Raw genomic sequence first — 22,187 nt, forward strand, 5'->3', positions numbered from 1 at the left:
GGGGGGAGCTCTGCATACGATGTCTTCAGACAAAAGACACACAGACTTTGTTCCGAAGCAGCCCCTGTTTTGCTGCTTTGAGACTGGTTGTGTTGTGGGGACAGTGTGTCCTGTCCCAGGGCCTCGGCGTAGTCTTCTGATAGAAGCATGGAAGTGCTCTCGCCGCGCACCACTGCAGAAGGAATGCGTCTCTCTGCTGTGGATGTGCCGTCACCTGGAGCCGCCCGGTAGTTTAAGGAGATACGATCGATCGCGCTGCAGATGTGCACTTATTCACTCGGGCCTAGCTGACAGCTGTAGCACAAAGGAATGTGCACCTAGCATACATCAACACTTTTCAGAGGCCAACATGCTCGTATCCAGGTGATTTCACACCTACGCGCATCCGCCTGCAGAGAAACTACAAGGCAGAGAAAATATGAAAACTAGGGGTGTCATTTGAGTTATTGGAGGATTTATTTTACCCAAATAGTGGTAAAGGTTTTGGGGTGATTTATATAAAGATATCCTTTAAAAGTCTCATTGAGATTGAAATCTCTTGCAAGATTACATTTAGCATTTTATTTTCATGAAATGGGACTCGCACAAGACAGATATCGTGACTTTCAGTCCCTTTTCTTTAGCCCATCCCTACCTACGTGAACGGCCACATGAACGCTTTGTTAAAATGTTTCGTGTACACAACTCACCCATACAAAAATCAAGAAAAGATGACACCACTATAACTACAGTATTCAAGACCGCATCATGACAAAATAGACACACTATAAACCAAATAAGCATATGTCTAAATGATAACACCATCATACACATCTCTCCCCAGCACAAAGCTTCTTAGGAGCCCTCCAGAAAGTTCAGCTACTTTCCCCATTTTCTACTATAGACATCCAATCTTTTTTTGAAGATGCAGATAGCTTAAGTATCCCCAAAGGGTAATTCAGGAGGGAGCACAACAAAAAGGCATATGGGAAAGTATACAACAAAAAAAAATAAAGAACTGGATAAAGTATGATAAAGAGAGATGAAATCAATAAAGTGCTGGGTGTTTTGCACATAAATTAAAATCCACCAATTTTAAACACATACCCATCTCACAAGCCCACTCCTGGATAGACGGCAGCCCTTCATTCTTCCATCCTCTTAAAAGAATCTGTCTGGCTATCATTAAACTAGTCTGGACCCAGCTTCTTATGCGCTTCATCCCATTTAGGATTGACCCATCTCCCAGAACAAATCATCTCAGGCTGAATGGAACCTGGCTCCCTGCAGTCTCACATAGGTTATAGGACAGCGATTAACAGGGTTCAACGGAAAGGGTTGCCCGATGGCCCGGGGGCAACTAAAACGCCGCGTCCAGCAAGTAAATATAACAACCCACTAGCCCCGTTTGAGCATCGTCGTATCATAAATGATGTCATCGTTCTCTTGCCCTGTCGGAGAGCGCTTGTTGATGATTAGAATGTTCTGTCGGCCAATCAGGAATTGAGTTGGTGCTTGGCGATTCGACATTTTGGTACAAGTTTTTTTTTTTACATTTTTGACACTTTTTGGAGAAAAGAAATTGTATCTGCTTTTTTACGACGCTTTTAACCTTTTTTTTTAATGTTTTTTATACTTTTAGATGAGTTTGCTTTCAATGTGCTTTTTTGACGCTTTGACGTGTTTTTTAAACTTTTTTTTTTTTTTTTTTTTTCGAGAGGAAAAACAGTTTGTATAGGGGCCAGTAAAAAATTTACTTTTCGGCAAGTACAATTTTTTTCACTTGTCGAACCGGACAATTGAAAGAAAACCTTTATAACGTTTGACCCTGAATAATTATATCTATATCGTTTAGTTTATACTGCCATAAGCCCGAGACGTTTGCAGGTTAAACGTCACAGCTTGACATACAGTAAAATGCAAGTCCACTATGGTCGCAGTTAGCTTAACAGTTAGCTCAGACAAGTCTGTCACAACAACAGCAGCTCAGAAAGGACTGGACTCTGTACGCGTTTTTTAAAGATTATTTTTTTGGGGGGGTTTCCGCCTTTAATTGATAGGATAGCTAGGTGAGAAAGGGGAGAGAGGGGGGAAGACATGCAGGAAATTGTCACAGGTCGGACTTGAACCCTGGACCTCTGCGTCGAGGCATAAGCCTCTCAGTATATGTGCGCCTGCTCTACCCACTGAACCAACCCGGCCACCTGTACGCATTTTTAGATAGCAGAGATTACAACTAAATTGTTTTAAAAACTGACTCTAGAATGGAGCGTTGGTGGGTTTTACAGTATGGATATAGGCTACATTTACACTGCTATGTTTTGTTTTTTTAAGCAGAGTTTTGAGCCAAAAGCAATCTTCGTGCACACAAGTGTTTTTATCTCCGGTAGAAGAACTAATCTCCGTTTAAACTAACACGCCTCATCAACATTCTGGTATACTGGGCATAAACAGGATGCAGCATAGTCTCGCATTGCCAGAACTTCCTCCACAGCGCCACGGAGGAAGTTCTGACTAGTCCAGTATCAGCATTGGCCTTTAAAACCAGTGGTGGAATGTAACTAAGTACATTTACTCCAGTAGTCTACTTGAGTCCAAATGTTGAGCTACTTTACTTGAGTCTTTTCTTTTCATGCCACTTTCTACTTCTACTCCGCTACATTCCAGAGAGAAATATTGTACTTTTTACTCCACTACATTAATCTGTTACAGCTTTAGTTACTAGTTACTTTACACATTAAGATTTCTGCACACAAAACACATTGAGTTGATAAAATCTGATGTTTTATTATAAAGGAAACTAGCCAACAATATAACGGCCTACAGGTCCAGCTGAGATGATTAGACCATTAAACACACAACTGGTTGGATCCTTTACACTTTCTACAATGGGACGAGAGTTCTTTACCTTGAATACTTTAACTACATTTTCCTGCTGATACTTGCAGACTTTCACTTAAGTAGTATTTAAAATGCAGGACTTTTACTTGTAAACGAGTATTTTTACAGTGTGGTATTAGTACTTTTACTGCAGTAAAGGATCTGAATCCTTCTTCCAGCGCTGTTTAAAACCCATTAAATGAACCAGTAATCCAGGAGGCCTTTTTTTCCATCAGTATAGTTCACACGCAAAGACCAGTTAGTCTTTAAAGTCTGCAGTGGAGTTGCACAGAATGTTCCAGCTGTATGAGAAAGAGGCGAGAAGAAGGCCCTGATGGACTTCATTAACTTCATCCCTGCCTCAGAGTGGCGTTGATGAGTTGAACAGAGATTTAAACCCTGCGCCTGCCTCGCTGCTGATAAGTCGGGTTCAGATCCCCATTGAGAGCCATGGGAGGGGCTGTCAGAGTGCTTGACTAGGGAGCCAGCCATGAGAAGAAGCGCAGAACATGAGAGGCACTCTGAGTACTGCGAGCGGCGCCGAATAACACCATGTTTATTTAATGCGGCGCATGCCTCATTACTGGCTGAATTTGTTGCTCTTCGTTTATTTTCAATCCCCCCCCCACCCCAGGTAGGGCTGGTTCATGAGTTCAGTGACTCCCAGTACGAACGCATACACAAACACACACACACACACACACACACACACACACACGTATAGAGCTTCTGCTTTCATGAACAGTTTTTATTTCTCATGGTGACCCAGTCACCATCTGCAAGGTAAACTCAAAGGAGAAAGGTGTGTGTGTGTGTGTGTGTGTGTGTGTGTGTGTGTGTGTGTGTGTGTGTGTGTGTGTCTGTGTGTGTGCGCGTGTGTGTCTAAAAAGGTTTTTTCCTCTACAGTCAGCAACCCTTCAGCATAATTAAGAGGCTTGTTTTTTTTGTTGTCAGCAGCCGTGTGAATTGGAGAAAAAATGAGTTTCTTTCTCAGAGGGATGAATGAATGGTGTGATCGGTGACTTGATTTAATTCGGGTGAAATAAAAGGTACGATAGTGAGGTACCCTTTTTGATGACCAGCTGAAATTCTGTGTTAATGCTGAGGCTATTGTGAAAAAAGGGGCAACAGAGAATTCACTTACTCAGGAAACTGAACTCCTTTTCTCTGTCGTTCTCTGTCGTATATTGAAAAGGCTTATGGCTTTTTTTCTTTTATTTGCTGGTTTCACAGCCTCACAGTAAAAGACAGACACAAACAGCCTGAACAATATAGTCAAAACCTGCTCTAAAATTGTTGCTCAAATCTTGCGTAAAGCAACAAGCATGCTGTCTTCTTTAGATCATGTTGATTAGAGTGAATTTTCTCTGTTGCCATCAAAACGTCCTTATATTTTACCTGCTTTTTAAAACTAATCGCCACTTTAATTCTTTATCCCTTCTGCAGTTCCACTTTTAAATGGATGAAATCAATTTTTTTGATTATAATTGATCTACTCTCTAGGGTGTAGGCCTATATGTAGACTTGTGTGCTGTTATGTATGTGTGTGTTGTCTGTTGGCTGCTCTTAACTTAATTTGCCGTCTTGTGGGATTAATAAAGTTGTTGAAGTTGGTTTCTTTGGTTTTCAATAAGTCGACTGGCTGTTTATCTGTTCACGTATCTCTGCACAGGATGTATGTTTCTGTATCTGATAATGTGTGTTTGTGTGTGTTAGGTTGGGCTACGTGGACCATGCCGAGGAGTTGGCTTCCAGGTTCATCCAGTGCTTCCCAAAGAACCGTCTGTCGGCCCAGGCAGCGCTGAACCACGAATACTTCAGCAACCTTCCTCCACGGCTCTGTGAGCTGCAGGACAGTACGTAACGCAGCACACCCGTTACTGTAGCTCTGTTCATAGGTCTTCATAAGCACATTCTGGGGCGTTTATATGGAACCCACTGCAGTATTTGGCAAGACCCGCCCTTCAATAGCATTCGGGCGCTACGATTGGCCAGGCGTCCATGCTGCCGCGAGGTAACGGATCCCGATTTGTTCACGTTCTATCCCCTGACCAACAGTGTTGGAAGTAACACAACTACAATGATGGTTTCCGTTAAACTGATATAATGCATTACTAATTAAATCTCTGTAATATTATACAATTATATATTTTTTTATATTATACAATCTCAGTAACGCAGTAACGCATAAACCAAAATTAAGTGGCGGTTTGTTTAGAATTTACCAACACTGCGACACAGGAAAAAAAGTCTGAGTGTTATTTCCTCACAGTAACTCAAAAGTAACCCAAAAGTAGTAAAACATTACAATTCAGAGATGGTAATATTGTAATGTAACTACTTACTCTCAAATGACAGTAGCTAGTAATCTATAATGTATTACATTTTGGAAGTAACTTGACCAACACTGCCAATTAACTGTGCAGTCCTACATTAGAGTAACTCAAATGACTAAAGTCTCTTTGATGTAAATGGAAGTAATGTTATTTAATATTTTTGTTTTTAGTGGCCTTTAATGAACACCATTACCCACAAGCCCTGTGATCCTAACCTTAACTACTCGAGGTCAAGGCCTAACCTCAGCCAATCGGGCTGCTTCGTAGACCGGGTTTTGCCAAGAAACCAGGTGGGATCCATTATATCGCCAATCTGGGAGCTGCCATTGTTGTTTTTGCACGAACACTCGCCCAGCGCACTCACCTAAACCCCGCCTGAAGCTGCCTGTAGCTCTCTTGCGGGATGCTGATTGGCCTGCTGATTCTGGTCCAGACACAAACGCATTACGTAGAGCCTGACAAGATGGATTTTTGTTTGCTGAGTGATTCCGCGCGATATCGCGAGAATCCAGCTGTCGTGCAAGGTAACCTGATTGCCGCGATTTGCGTCAGAACTGGCACCCTTGTGAGTTATAACTCAGTTAGTCTCGCATTGCCATACCTTCTTCCACAGCGCTGCGGATGAAGGTCTGGCTAGTCCACACAGCATTCTGGAATGGGAGAAAAACGTGCTCTGGTTTATTGGCTTTTCTTTAAACCAATCAGAATCGTCTTGGGCGGGTGCGCCGGACGGAGCCACGGTGCCTCTGCAAAATAGCCCTGGGAATGAACTTGTTTTGGTGGAACATGTGTACGTTCAAAAGTTGTTTTAGTCGTGCAACAGAAAACTCAGATTGGACAGATAGTCTAGCTAGCTGTCTGGATTTACCCTGCAGAGATCTGAGGAGCAGTTAACCATAGTCCTCAGAAATCCACCGGAGTTTAGAACGCCAAAAACAAAGACAGAGGAAGGGGGCGGACATCCGGCTGAAATGAGGGACATCTGGCGGAATTTCCGGCGGCACCTGAACAATCCCAGAAGTGAAACGTCATCGATATAGACTTGAAAGATCTGAGGAGCAGTCCTCATGAATGTGCAGAAAATCTATTTTGCAATGATATAGTTACCCTGACAGTCGGAGACTCTCTTTCTCTTTTTCTGTCTTTGACTCTCTCTCTCTCTCTGTTTTCTTGTTCTTTTTTTGGAGCTCCCTCTTCTCCCGTTGATCACACAGTCCAGTCTCCTCCTGCTCTGCGACCTGGGCTTGTTTTTTCTCATGCAGAGAACGCCTCTGTTATTATGTGGATGCCGTTGGGACACCAAGCCCAGCTGGACCCCTGCCGGCCGCGGCAACATGCTCAGTTTAATTTTCTATCATGTTGAGCACACTGAGGCACTCTTTAAATAAGAGCCCAGCTCTGAAAACACCGTACCAACTGCACGATTTGTTGTAATTCTGCTGCATGTGTATTTTGGGTGTCAGAGGCTTCAGACGAAGCTTCACAGCTAGGCTATATTTCAAGTAGTCTATATCAACGTTGTTTCATTTCTGGGATAGTTCCGGTGCCGCCGGAAATTCCGCCGGATGTTGCTCTTTTTTTCGGCCGGATGTCCGCCCCCTTCCTCTTTCTTTGTGTTGGCGTTCTAACTCCGGTGGATTTCTGAGGACTATGGTTAACTGCTCCTCAGATCTCTGCAGGGTAAATCCAGACAGCTAGCTAGACTATCTGTCCAATCTGAGTTTTCTGTTGCACGACTAAAACAACTTTTGAACGTACACACATTCCACCAAAACAAGTTCCTTCCGGAGGCTATTTCGCAGATGCACCGTGGCTCCGTCCAGTGCATAGCACTGCCCAGACGATTGTGATTGGTTTAAAGAAATGGCAATAAACCAGAGCACGTTTTTCTCCCATCCCGGAATGCTGTGTGGACTAGCCAGACCCTCCTCCGGAGCACTGTGGAGGAAGATCTGGCAATGTAAGACTATATTTCAATTAATCCTACAGAATTGGGTAATTGAATGAAGGTACGTCAGATATAACATGTCCATATTATTTGACAGGCTAGAAATACATCCATCACCAATCCCTTCCGCTGTTATTCATGAGTGGTGTGAAAAGGCTGCTCGGCAGACCTTGGTGCGCTGCCACTGACATGGTGGTAATTTTAATGAAGAATTCCATGTTTAATTCCAGATTAGGATTTTCAGCATTATTAATCCTGTTATCTGCACCCAGCAGGTTGTCATGTCTGAAAAGAATCAGAGAGCTGCGGTCACTACGAGAGGGAGAGAAGCGAGATTTGATTTTTGTCATGCTCGCTCACTCTCTCTCTCTCTCGCTTTCTTTCTCTGATTCTCTCTTTTCTGCACGCACATGTGACACAGGCAAAGCTGCCGAGCCACGGAGGGGAAAAATGGGAGTGAATTAAAAACCGTTTAATAAAATGAGGACAAGTGTAGATGAACACAAAGTGTCTTCCATGCGTGTGTGAATCTGCCTCTCGCAGTTTTGTGGGGGGAAAGATGTGTCAACATTATGCAAATGAGAAAAAAAAAATGAATGTGAGATAACGAACCAGCTAATTACTCCAGCTGTGAGTATGTGACTACGACTGCAGCATGATAACCATGTTCTTCCAACAAGGAAACCCCCGGAGCCAATGGGAACAGCCCAGTAAAGCATACTGCTGCTCTAGAGTTGCACCCAGTGCTCCCAGTAACCACAGAAGATATAAACAATTGATGAACCTTTCAATCAAATGTTGCATCTTATCCCTTTGGGGATCCAGACAGCTAGCCAGACTATCTGTCCAATCTGAGTTTTCTTTTGCACGACTAAAACAACTTTTGAAAGTACACACGTTCCACCAAAACAAGTTCCTTCCCGAGGCTATTTTGCAGAGCCACCGTGGCTCCGTCCCGCGCTTAGCGCCACCCAAGACGATTGCGATTAGTTAAAAGAAATGGCAATAAACCAGAGTATGTTTCTCTTCCATCCCGTGAGATAATGAATGTGAGATAACGAACCGGCTAATTACTCCAGCAGTGAGTATGTGACTACCACTGCAGCATGATAACCATGTTCTTCCAACAAGGAAACCCCCGGAGCCAATGGGAACAGCCCAGTAAAGCATAATGCTGCTCTAGAGTTGCACCCAGTGCTCCCAGTAACCACAGAAGATATACTGGCCAAGACAATTGATGAACCTTTCAATCAAATGTTGCATGTCCCCCCCTATGGGGATGAACAGTATGTTTCCTATGGTCAGCTGTGCACTCTTTTGTCAACTGTATTATGGATTAATCTGGACAATAGCCAGACAGATTACCAGGGACAATGAGAGAATTATTGAGACAATAGAGCTCCTGAGGTTTGCTGGACCTGTGTGGATTGGATTGTTGGCATTTTTAATTTGATTTCAGTGAGTGTGTTGGTGTCTGGCAGTAGAAGAAGTAAGAGCAAAGGTTCTCGGGATGAAGAACTCTCTCTGGACTCGCGCAGATTTACAAGGATCAGGCAATGAAAGAGAAGAAAGTGTTTGGACCATAGGTGTAATTTACTGGGGGGGGGGGGATCAAAACTGGCCGGGTAATGAAGTCAAAGAGTTTAAATGCTGTGGCAAGCAAATATTTGTTAGGTTTGTATAATTCCTAAAAAAAAAAATCTAATATCCCGAAACACGTGTAATCTTTCCAATCTGAAGAAGGTTTTGAACAATACGGCAGAGTCATTCATTAATAATACAAATAATATTTCATAAATGAAGACATTTGCAAGCAGAAAAGGCACAAATTGTTACAGAAACATTCACCAGAATGCAGGAAATGAAACGTTTGATGCTAAAAATTTCTGAATCTGGTCATCGGTTCGCTCTAAAGTCTGGCACTATTTTACATTGAAACAGCCCGGGAAAACTGTAAATCACCACTAAATCAAATAAGATCTTCCTCTTATCTGTAAAATAAGCATGTGACCCGTTTCAACTCCACCCCTCAAACAATCGAGTCGAGAATCGATATGAACCGGAATCAAAGGGAAAGAATCTGAATTGTTCAAATCAAAACGATGACCAACCCTATTTATCCAGTGGCCACTTGAGGCTGGCTATAAAAGGGAGGAAATCTCCATTAGTCTATATCCTCGACGTTCCACTTCCGGGATTGCTCCGTTGCCGCCGGAAATTCCGCCGGATTTCACTCATTTAGGCCAGATATCCGTTGCCGTGGGCTTCTTTTGTGTTGGCGTTCTAACCCATGGTGGATTTCTGAGGACTATGGTTAACTGCTCCTCAGATCTCTGCAGGGTAAATCCAGACAGCTAGCTAGACTATCTGTCCAATCTGAGTTTTCTGTTGCACGACTAAAACTACTTTTGAACGTACACGTTCCACCAAAACAAGTTCCTTCCGAGCCTATTTTGTAGCGTCACCGCGGATTGTCTGCGGTGCTTAGCGCCGCCCAAGACGATTGTGATTGGTTTAAAGAAATGCCAATAAATCAGAGCACGTTTTCCTCCCATCCCTGAATGCTATGTGGACTAGCCAGACTCTCCTCCAGCACGCTTTGGAGGAGGGTCTGGCAAAGCGAGACTAATCCCCATAGACCCCCATGTTAAAAGGCCTAACTTTACAGCAGAATTACAGGTTTACAGCCTGGAACAAAAAATGGTTTTGGTCTCTATGGCTCGAGTTTACCCTTCATGAGAGTGGGTACACTTGTTTGGGATTAGGAAGGTACAGATTCAAAAATTGGCAATTTATCAAAGATGTTTAATCAATATTAATAAAGTTATGAATATGTGTATTCATAACTTTACCAAATTGACAAACAATCAAAACCGGACACCACCCTGGAATCAGGGACCAATAACTGAGCTGTGAAACAGTCTCATAGGTGGTGTTCCCTTTGAAAATACAGATCTTAATTAATTTGATAAATTAATCTCATATTTATAAAGTGAACGGGAAGGGTGAAATTCGAGCACTGACCTGTTCAACCAGCTGTTATTACAACATATACACATATAACCACAAACAACAACAACTGCTCTTATTGTCAATCAATAGTTGGTTGATCAATAAACCTATTGTTTAACTACAACAAGGGCAAAAGCAAGCGTGTGTGTGTGTGTGTGTGTGTGTGTGTGTGTGTGTGTGTGTGTGTGTGTGTGTGTGTGTGTGTGTGTGTGTGTGTGTGTGTGTGTGTGTGTGTGTGTGTGTGTGTGTGTGTTAGAAAGAGGGGGACGTGACAAGATCACGTGGGTAGCTAAGCCACGCGAGATCAAGATGGCGGATGAAACGCCGCGAGATATGAGGCTCTTTGTAGTTTTTAGCGACAAGGCACAAAATGGCTACTCGAGGAAATAAACAGTAGTGAAACTTTGTTGCAATCCTGGCCGTCAGCTGATCTGTGCATGTTTATGCGTGTGTGTTAGGTTAGTGTGTAAAGAGGAAAGCAAAGCACGCTTTAGAGAAAGAAAAGACACTTGGAATCTTGAATTTCGAAGAAGTGATAATAACCAATCCTCTCGTTCACTCAGGACTGTAACCTGACTTGACGTTATGGCAGGGGTCTGAGAAGTTGTCTAACGAGGGGAATGTTTATTATCCAGCCTCTGGTGGGCCAACAGCTGACATCTTGCGGCGCTAATAACCCATCCTTCTGTCTACACAGGGCCACAAGGTAGCGGTCTCGTTACGTCGCGGTGCCGTGGTTCCAGTGACGAACGGAAGGTTAATTATCTCGCTTGTACAGTAACTAACTTCTCCGCGGCAGGAGATAGCAGTGTAGCGTTACAGTTTCAATAAGCTACAGTATCAAACACAACATATATCAACAAAGTACCGTGATCCAGTCCTTTCACAGCAATGAATTGGACTCGGTGGTCACAATCATTAATCGTAAGACATTTGCAACAGTAGCTCTTACTAATTAATCACATTCAATGTCGTAACAAGTTGCAGCAATAGCAGTTACGGACATTAATAACACACACCTATATTTCTCTTCCCAGAAACTTGGGCCGATCTGGAATCTTGCTCCGTATGAGGTCATAAGGAGCAAGGTCACCTCCCCTTTCTCTGCTTTGCCCGCCCACTGAATTTGGCCCGCCCATGAGAGAGAGACATCATGGCTTTCAAACGAGCAAAGTGGCAGTTGGTCAAGACCACACCCCCACTCTCCACCTTGCCGCGGGGACCACTAAGGTCTATATAAAAGAGACTTCAGATACAGTATTAGGGGACCACTAAGGTCTATATAAAAGAGACTTCAGATACAGTAGTAGGGGACCACTAAGGTCTATATAAAAGAGACTTCAGATACAGTATTAGGGGACCACTAAGGCCTATATAATAGAGACTTCAGATACAGTATTAGGGGACCACTAAGGTCTATATAAATGAGACTTCAGATACAGTATTAGGGGACCACTAAGGTCTATATAAAAGAAACTTCAGATACAGTATTAGGGGACCACTAAGGCCTATATAAAAGAGACTTCAGATACAGTATTAGGGGACCACTAAGGCCTATATAATAGAGACTTCAGATACAGTATTAGGGGACCACTAAGGTCTATATAAAAGAGACTTCAGATACAGTATTAGGGGACCACTAAGGTCTATATAAAAGAGACTTCAGATACAGTATTAGGGGACCACTAAGGCCTATATAATAGAGACTTCAGATACAGTATTAGGGGACCACTAAGGCCTATATAAAAGAAACTTCAGATACAGTATTAGGGGACCACTAAGGTCTATATAAAAGAGACTTCAGATACAGTATTAGGGGACCACTAAGGTCTATATAAAAGAGACTTCAGATACAGTATTAGGGGACCACTAAGGTCTATATAAAAGAGACTTCAGATACAGTATTAGGGGACCACTAAGGCCTATATAAAAGCATGCAAAGACCACCATGTCATGGGACCTTTAACGTTCTCTCTTCTGCAGCGATGAAACACAGGATCCAGGGTGTTCCCAGAACACCAAAAATAGTCCACTCGTAGGGAAAATTAAACTATTTAATTAGAGTACAAACGTTTGACTGCGTGCCTTCATTCAGCAACGGGGTTGCAATCGAAAAGCACAGAGGCGACCAGTGGGTGACCAGGGTACATATATCCTCGGTCACCTGGGCACGGAACCCAACTAATAGAACCATCTCTATCTTTAAGGGGAGACTCTGCTAGTAAACAGGGAAAATAATTTAACTAATAGATATCACCATGAATCTTCCCCAGTTGATTACCTACATTAAGACAATTATTTTTTGTATTAAACATTGTTATTTTGTTGTTATAGTTGTTTTTATATACTGTATATGCAAATGAGGCAGTAACTACTGCTAACCTTTGGTGAATTCAGGATAAATTTACAGGTGCAAATAAACACCTAAATGTGTATTTTGGATGGGGTTTTTTTCCCCCGCACTAGTCTGAAATAAGAATGGAAGCAAAATAGCCCCGAAAACTTTAAATTAAAAAACAATGTTTTTTGCCTTTATTGTCTCCCACCCCCCGTTTAACAACTCACTCGGAAATGTTCTTCTTCCTGTCAGCCTCCGTGTTTCTTAACCCACTTGTGTCTTCTCGCCCTGCAGTGTCTTCTATCTTCACCGTACCAAATGTCAAGCTGCAGACGGAGAGCGGGGACAGCATACAGGTGTGTGCGCGGAGGAACAGTCACGGGAAGGCATCCTCTGGTAACAAACACTGACCTGAGGCAGCATCCTGCACACGATCGCCTGACAGGTACGTGCTCATTAGCAAGCAACAAGCAGACACAACCAGTGTGTGCAGCAGCATGCAACATGCAGGTTCACACACTCCCAAGCACAACATGACACACACACACACACACACAGCTACAGAAGCACACATAGGTTGAAACTTTAATGGTCTTAAGTTTGTTTGTTTCATTTATTTAGTACTTTAAAAGCAAAAGAGTTTGCACCAAAGTGTTTCACAAAGATGAAAACATATGTATACAAGCATAAAACACACACATATATGTGTGTACATAGATTTAGTGGAAATACAACACAACTGAAGTAGAAACATGTTGACACAAATTGAAACTCTTGAAATCATATAAACAGAAAAAACATATATATATATATATATATATATATATATATATATATATATATATATTTTCTAACATTTATAACATTTTCAATGCAGCACTTTTACTAGTAACAGAGTATTTTTACAGTGTGGTATTAGTACTTTTACTTAAAGGGTATCTACCGTTTTTTTACAACCTGGACCCTATGTTCCTATGTTTATGTGTCCAAGTGACTGACGGGAACAACAGTCTTTGACATTGGTCCAGTATTAAGCGAGATCGCTGGAGTCAGCAGCGGCGAAAAAAGCTACAATGTAAGTTAAAGGTGCCCTGCCACACGTATTTCATTACTTTGTGGTAATGTCTGAAGTTCTACCATGGACTCTGGAACATTTTCTGTAACATTTTGTGGAAAAAATGCCTTGGTTACCTTGTTTCAAGCCATTCTAGCATGGTATAGAAAGCCTACAGGAAGACTCAGCTCGATTTCTGCCAGTTCTCATTAATATTCAACAAGCTAAGCTGTTTGAATCTGATTGGCTAACAGCTAGCCAGTGAGAGCCTGGCTGTCAGAATCCTGTACCCAGCCAAACTGGGCGAGCTCATGAATAGTAATGAGCTCAGGCAACATGATGTCAGACTGACCAGCTTTTGTAATTTTCCTGATTTCTCTGCTTATTTCTGTTCAGTGGCTAGAGCTGACAGAGGAGGTAGCAGTTCATTTTCACATTCACAATGTAACATAAACACATATGGACCTAACATATTTAAAAAAAAATGCAAGTAAAAACAGTTTTGTATGGCAGGGCACCTTTAATAAGACAATTGTGCAGCTTGTATTTACCTTCACAAAAGTGCTTGTTTTGCCGCTGACAGGCTCAGATTAATATTCTAAGTGTCTGACAACATTATGGAAAGGATTTCTAAGGAGGTCGACCTTTCTGTTAAAGAGTATGATCCTTTTTTTAATCATAAAAACATCTGCAACATTGCGTTCACTAAACTTACGACTCCATGTAAATAAACATGCATTTTTGCATCGTAAAACACAATTTAATCAAAGTCGACAGAAACAAAATAAAACTATGAAAAGCCGTTTTGATTCGTCTTTCCACTTTTCCAACCATCACAACTCTAGTTTTGGTTAAAATTAACCGATAGTTTACTGATTTACTGAATATGTTGGCTCTATACACGCTAAAAGTATTGTTTTTTTTAATGGAGTCTGGTGGGTTTAGCACTTGCGACCTCAAAGTTGTTTCTGGTTAAACAGAAAGGTCTTAAAGAGGTTTTAAAGGTCTGTCTCTGAAGGGATCCTTTCCATAATGTTGTCAGACACGTAGAATATTAATCTGAGCCTGTCAGCGGCAAAACAAGCACTTTTGTGAAGGTAAATACAAGCTGCACAATTGCCCTATTAACTTACATAGCTTTTTTCGCCGCTGCTGACTGCAGCGATCTCGCTTAATACTGGACCAATGTCAAAGACTGTTGTTCCCGTCAGTCACTTAGACACAAAAACATAGGAACATAGGGTCCAGGTTGAAAAGAACGGTAGTTACCCTTTAAGTAAAGGATCTGAATGCTTCTTCCACCACTGGCTGTCCAGTTCATCGAGTAGTCACATTGACAACTCTCTCAGCACATATCTGAATCCACCCCACCCACCCCGTCTCACTGACACCGACACCATGAGATCTGCGCTGTGTGCATTCAAGCAAAGAATGGCGTAATAGATGGAGGAATGGCTTTGAGTGAGCGAGGAGGGTGTCCCGTTCTTTAGAGACCATGGTCTCTTTCACCACTCAGATAAAGCTGCACTATTTGCATGTAATAAGAGGTGCAGAGGCCAGGCGGGGGATAATGGTCGGCCTAATGATGGACTCTGGGTTGGGAGGGCCGAATTCTATCAATGATTACTGACAGGTGCAAAGACACAGCAGACACATCAACTCTGCAACCAATAATCTCCCAACTTTGTCTGAGACTCTGCAGCGTTTCATCTCTTGATGTTTCCTCTGCAAAAATCAGCATGGTTCTTAAACACGGAGTAGATGGAGACTGAACACTGCAGAAAAGCTAAAGTCTTACCAAGTATATTCTTCTAATGTGTAGCCAAGATATCTAATAACACTGAATATAGGACACAATCACCTAACAAGTCATATTTCAGCGAGATATAGGGGCTTGTTTTTAGACGATGCATCTTAAATATCCTGAATTATTATTCTGTTAAATATCTTGTGAAGTGGAAGAGTGTTGGAAACATCTTGTTATGAGTCGTATTTCAGATGAAACAAGCTTGTTTTTTTCTTTTTTTACATCTCATGAGGTTTTTAAGCTGCTGTGTTATGTGTAAAAGATGGATAATGTTGTTTGAAGATCATATCTTATTTCAAGAAATCTTACCAAGTGAATTATTGCATGTTCCATGGGCAGATCATTTTACCTATTACAAGCACGAAAACCCCTAGATTGAGTCATGTTTTTTATTTTTGTACTTCATTTTAAAGTGGCCTTTTTTCCCAGTAAACACCCTGATTTACTAGGGGTGCGTGCGTGTGTGTGTGCGTGCGCGTGTGCTTGCGTGTGTGCGTGCGTTTGTGTGTGTCCGTGCTTGCGTGCATGCATTTGTGCATGCATTGTGTGTGTGTGTGTGTGTTTGTGCGTGTGCCTGGTTGTGTGTGCTTGGTTGTGTGTGCGTGACCTGTGTGTGTATGTGTTTGTTTGAGTATATGCGTGCGTGCATGCTGCATGTGTTTCTGTGTGCGTGTGTGTGTGTCTGTTTGTGTGTGCATGCGTGTGTGTGTGTGTGTGTGTGTGTGTGTGTGTGTGTGTGTGTGTGTGTGTGTGTGTGTGTGTGTGTGTGTGTGTGTGTGTGTGTGTGTGGAGGGTGGAAGTCACCCCACTGAGAGCGCTGTGTCCTCTCAGCTGCTGCATTTACATTGAAATCAGCCCCTTTGTCCGGGCCGTCCTAAAGCCTGACAGCCTGGGAGAGCTCCTCTGATAGCGGCCTAATCCCTGTGCACACATTCCCATTAATACACTGACAAATCACACCAGCACATCCACACAGCCATGCATGCGTTCCCATAAACACAACTCATGCACATATTTGAACTGGATTTCATACATGTAGTTTCATAAATAAGTATTTATAAGTGAGTGAGAAACCTAAATGAAAATGAATGAATGATATCACTAAATTGTTCAGAATATGCACAATATTTAATATAATTCCTTAACCCTTGTTTTCTCCTTGGGTCAAATTTGACCCTTTTTTTCAAATCAGAAATTTGGGTTTCTTTCAACCAAATAACAAATAATGATGCATGGATGCATTCTTGGCAGGTAAAATGAAGGATTACTTTTATTACATTTTGGTTGTTGTATTCAGTTTTGTAGCATTTGAAAAAAATAAACTTTAAATGGTTTCAAAACAGCATCCTGACTAAACTTTGGCGTGAACCAGTCTGTGATCCACTCAACATCCTCTGATCTTAACTAATTTATTAGTCCAAATAATTTATAATTTCTGCTTTTTTTTATAATAAAAAAATGAGGGAAAATGTCAAATAAATTAGTTTTGAAAAGCGTTGAAAAAAAGTGACAAACACTTAAAAAAGCATCAAGATCATTGGGAAAAAAAGCCCCCCAGAAAAGTTCATTTTCAATTTTCACCCGAAAGGATAAATTCATGGTCGACGGGGAGACAACCCAAGGGTTAAAGGAATTACAGCGCATGAAGGAAAAGGTGTGAAATAAAAAGCAAAGGAATCATATTAATGATTACATAGCAGCCTGACTTACGATATCACATCGTTATTCAACTGTTGAAAAGTTGCTCTTGGCTTTCTAAAAATGCAGTTGTGCTGGAGGGAGCCCACCCATTGGTTGCTGACAATGTTTACATGATTTAACTTCACCACCAAGACTAAAAACTTTGGATAATATCAAACACGTTTGATTTTGTCAGAACGTCCAGACGGGAAAAAGACTGACTGGGACTGAGTTTTATGACCACCGTACACCAAACGATGGAGACGACTGGAGCACACCCCAACCCAAAACTCTCAGGATTTGCTTCAGATATTGGAAATTAGTCTGCAACGGTGGAATCACTTGAAAAGTAGTTGGTGTAATGTCAGCATTAGTTTAAAGTGTTCATATTATGCTTTTTGGCTTTTTCCCTTCCATTTATTGAGTTATATATCTTTTGTGCATGTTATAGGTTTACAAAGTGAAAAAGCCCAAAGTCCACCCCAAAGGGACTTACCATCTCCAACAGAAAACACTGTTCCCAAACTGCTCCAAACAGCTCTGTTGTAGTCCAGACTCTACTTCAGAGACAAACGTGGTCACTTTGTAACACACGTTATAATGCTCGCCTAGCTGCTAGCGTGGCACGCCCTCATACTCTGCTTCTGACTGGCTAGTAGTCCTTACCTAGGTACTGTCAGGGCACGCCCTCATACTCTGCTTCTGACTGGCTAATAGTCCTTACCTAGGTACTGTCAGGGCACGCCCTCATACTCTGCTTCTGACTGGCTAGTAGTCCTTACCTAGCTACTGCGCATGTGCGACGCCCAAAAAAGATGGAACAGAAGTGAGATGTCTCACTCTGTAGCTAAAACAGAGAGCTCAACACACGGGGTGAAAAGAGGAGCTGCAGCAATGTGCAAAAATACGGTGTTTTTTTTTTTTTTTTATTCAACCACGTAAACCTATTCTGATACAACCTCTAAATACAATTATGAGCCTGGAAATTAGCATAATATGAGCACTTTAAGCGGCGATTAGTTCTTCTACTGGAGCTAAAAACACTTGGGCACGGAGATCACTTTTGGCTCAAAACTCCGCTGAAAAACCAAAATGTAGCGGTGTGAATGTAGCCTCATGCTTCAAGTCCGTGTTGACTGTTTTCGATATTTAACCAAGACCTTAACCAAGTCAGCGCTAACAGAATTTATCACGCGTTAGTTGCAACAAACAGAAGTAGGAGGAGAACCAACAAAAATGCGTTAAATATGTCACCAAATGATGTCGGTATAAGAAATGTGGCATCATCGGTCTGTCCTCTGTCCATCCGTTATTTTCGGCATCAAAACCCTTCGTGAGTGCATTATGACTCGTCCAGCGCCGTGACCACCTGCTGACATGCAGTCTGTCATTAAATCATCCGATTTGTTGCAGTGTTTTGATACTTGGCTTAACCAGTGGTAAGCTTTTTTTTTTTTTCTTCTAAGGAAAACCATGTTGCTATGGTTACCTGAAGGCTTAAAGCGGTCAGACCATTGGCCAGAGCTATGTTTAAGATGTTCAAATACATCTTTTCCTTCTTTTTTTTCCCCCCTTCTTTTTTTAACAGACACCTGCCAGCCATCAAAAGCCAGTATTTCCCTCAGTTTTCCTATAACTTATACTACTTATATTAAATTCCCATAGTGCATTGGTTATGTTAGACTGCAAGGGATAATGAGCACATGTAACGTATAACTGAATGTGTATCAGCCTGTTCTTTATAGCGCTGCTTCTCTGGTTTAATAAAATAAGAGGGAAAGGAGGTGAGGAGAAGGGTAGAGGGAGGGAGGGAGGGAGGGAGTCAGAGGCGTGGGGGAGCCGGCCAGGGATTCTTTTTTGTCGAGGCAGCGTTGTATTATTTATAGGAGGTGGTGGAGGCAGGCCGCTTCAGACGGAGCGGAGCAAAAGAAGGGCGAGCAGCATCTCTCTCTTTTGTGGGTCTATTCCCAGTGGGCAGGCTTTGTGCTGGCTGGATGGCTGCCTTTGAGGAAACCCGGGCAGCTATTGAGCCGAGAGTGAAGGCCGGGCCTGACTCGTCCGCGCCGAGACACAGCAACACCACGGCACTACAATGTCTGTCAGTGCTGTGGCCAGAGAGGAGAAAGAAAAGGGATGGAGAAAAAGGGAGTGACAGAGGGTTGTGGGGGACATAGTGGGAGTGTTTGATTTTGGCAGGGAGAGGGAGGTGGGGGGAGAGCGCTTTGTGGTGGGAAAAGAGATAGGAGTGGACTGAAAAAATAAGAGGTAGTGTTGGAAAAGAGAAGAAAGTGGGGGGAAAGGGGAAAAAAAGGCAGGTCTCCTTTACAGTATTGCGCTGCATTGATCTATGTTTATTCATGATTCTGCATTATTCACGAGATTAGCTGATGCAACTTGGTGCCGAGGGCAGGCAATGCCCCCCCCCCCCTATCAATCCACTCGGTGACCACACAGTTCAACTGCGAGTCCCAACAACAAGTGGGACGGGAGACAGCTGCCCCGTCTCGGAGCATCATCCCACTCCACTGACAGGCTGGAGTGTATGAAGAATTGGACGCAGTGTGCTCACCGTCAGAATACATAACAAAGTATAAAACATTGATTCAATCAGGGAGCAGTAAAAACAACAACATGAAAGAGGTCAAATTAACTCCGCGCCTCAACCCCAACCGAGAATTTAGTCGGTTGTGTTTTGAAAGCAAATTTTGTGATTTTTGGAGGATTAAAGCATTGTAACAGATCTATACAAAGATGTAATATTTTGATATTTGTGCAATGCAGTCCTCCCCTCGGTTCTCATGTTGGCGGAGCCGGAAGTGACCGTATTTGGACAAAAGGGTGGAACTGGGGAGGATGATGCGTCTAAGCCTGTGTTGTTCATGGTTTCAATCAAGGGCGTAGCTTTTGTTTTTAACATTGGGGGACACACACATTATATCCTGGGGGGTCGCCCCTTATAAAATGTTGAGCGTCAAATGCTAAATTTCCTGCAGTCTGGTGAATTTTTAGTTATGGTGCAAATGTCTTTATTCATGTAAAGGGAAATTATTATTCTCCTGTATTGCTCAACAGCACACATATTACTTACTTTTACTTTTTTTTCAGGAATCATGTACATCTCAAGAACAAATCAGTTCTTGTTTTCCGTACATGTTTTGAGCCCCCTGAACGGTTATTTTTAACCTTTTTTGGAGAGTGGATTGTCTTTAATATTTTTTGGAGGGGGACAAATCTACCTCTTCTAAATATTGGGGGGGGATATATCCCCTGCATCCCCCCCAAAATCTATGTCTTTGGTTCCAGTTTGCGCCAATTTGCCGATTTTTCTGACGGCAGGCATCCAGCGGAGTTTTACAGACGGGTAAACGCGAACGTCCTGGTACTGCCGCCATTCGTCAGCATGTATGGCAGAACACAGAGATGTTGGAAAATCTGCAGACTTTCCCTGAAGCTACCTGCTAACGCTAGCATTAGCTAGCTAGCCTGGTTGGCAGAACGCTGAACAAGACATTTTTTTTAAGCAACCGAAATGTTCCAGTTCACTTTGATGAAGTGAAAACACACAGTGATGTCAAAGTTTGAGATGAAAACACGTACAACAGCCAAAAACAAGTTGAGGTCTATTTTAATGTTGCCGGTGTTAGCATGGTTAGCATCGCGAAGCCTCTGTCCTGACTGACCAGTCCTAAAGCATCCCCTGCTTTATCCTCTATTGTTTTTTTGTTTTTTTTATGCAATTTGACATCATTTTGGACCAATATTAAATAACCTTATGTGTTTAAAATGTCAGATAATGAAAATAAAATAATTAAAGACAAAACTTGTTAAAGAGTATTTCTGAGTATCTGAGTATCATTTAGTTAGTTTTGATGTTCACATTGATTTTATTTGGCTTGGGTACTGCACCTAAGTCTTATCATGGCAGGGAACACACTGACTATGATGATCAGCTAAGAATCCCACATACACTGAGGGGGTACTATCCGCTGTCGTAAAGGAAACTGAGGAAAGTACCGCCAAAAGTCGTCGAGTCGTACCAGTGCAGTAGAAATTCTGCATTATTGTTGGATGGGAGTTGGTGTTGTACTAGAGTGAGTAGTCTATATCCTTGACGTTCCACTTCCGGGATTAATCCAGGAAAATCTGCCGGATGCATTTCCGTTTTTTTCCTCTTTCTTTGTGTTGGAATTTTAAACTCTGGTGGATTTCTGAGGACTATGGTTAACTGCTCCTCAGATCTCTGCAGGGTAAATCCAGACCGCTAGCTAGACTATCTGTCCAATCTGAGTTTTCTGTTGCACGACTATTTTGCTGCGGCTCAGTCCGGCGCTTAGCACCCGCGCAAGACGGTTGTGATTGGTTTAAAGAAATGCCAATAAACCAGAGCACGTTTTTCTCCCATCCCAGAATGCTGTGTGGACTAGCCAGACCCTCCTCCGCTCCGCAGCGTGTGGATGGTCTGGCAAAGCGAGACTATAGAGTGAGTGACATCCCCGGGTAACGAAGAGACGGAATACAAACACCGGTGTCCAGTGTTTTAGTCAGCATTTTTTTGTTTGAGGCAATATAAGAATGCCACTTCATTTTTTGTTTTTTAAGAAACCTCAGTCATAAGGTAGCCAATAGGTATGTGTAAGAGGGAATTCTTTAACGCGTTACCCCAGAACATCCTTGTCTGTTAACTCTCTCAAGAATGGGTTGGATTTGGTCTGTCAAAAGACCAATTACAATTATACAGCTGGTTTGTAATTTATGTAACTTATTTATGAAATGTAAGCCATTTTTTAAATAAATAATTAAAAGTAGTGTACTTTCAAAGTTGTTTATATCATTTAGCTTTTGTGTTGTTGTTGTACACAGTCTGGAATAAAGGATTTAAAATCCTGTCCCAGAAATGTTTCAATAAATTTCAATAAATTATTTGCAGGGCCACCGTTGTCAGGAAAAAGAAACAGCTGTTGTTTTCCTGGTGAGGACAGACTCACTATTAACCTGCATTACTCATCAACCAGCCTGTTCTCGTGAACCATACAATCGAAAAGCTACGAAAAGATAAGCAATTCAGATATTAAGATATAGGACACAATTCCTATGATTTCCATGTTTATTTTTTAGCAGTGTGCACCACATTGACTGTTGCTGTATAGGTACGC

At 42.2% G+C, this 22,187-nt stretch overlaps 1 protein-coding gene across 6 annotated transcripts in view; it reads left to right on the forward strand.

Annotated features, from left to right (window-relative positions):
- cdk14 (cyclin-dependent kinase 14) overlaps positions 1–22,187 on the forward strand; it is a 253,273-nt gene that overhangs the window by 179,261 nt on the left and 51,825 nt on the right. For 5 of the 6 annotated variants that reach the window (XM_039805595.1, XM_039805598.1, XM_039805600.1 and 2 more), the window contains 2 exons: positions 4,576–4,715; positions 12,788–12,938. In XM_039805595.1, coding sequence (XP_039661529.1) covers positions 4,576–4,715; positions 12,788–12,903 — 256 coding nt within the window. In that variant the 3' untranslated portion in view covers positions 12,904–12,938. Of the gene's footprint in view, positions 1–4,575; positions 4,716–12,787; positions 12,939–20,370; positions 20,392–22,187 lie in introns of those variants that run through there. The other variant, XM_039805596.1, reaches the window with a different exon arrangement.

Source organism: Perca fluviatilis, chromosome 7, assembly GCF_010015445.1.
Source record: "Perca fluviatilis chromosome 7, GENO_Pfluv_1.0, whole genome shotgun sequence".
NCBI classification, from domain to species: Eukaryota; Metazoa; Chordata; class Actinopteri; order Perciformes; family Percidae; genus Perca; species Perca fluviatilis.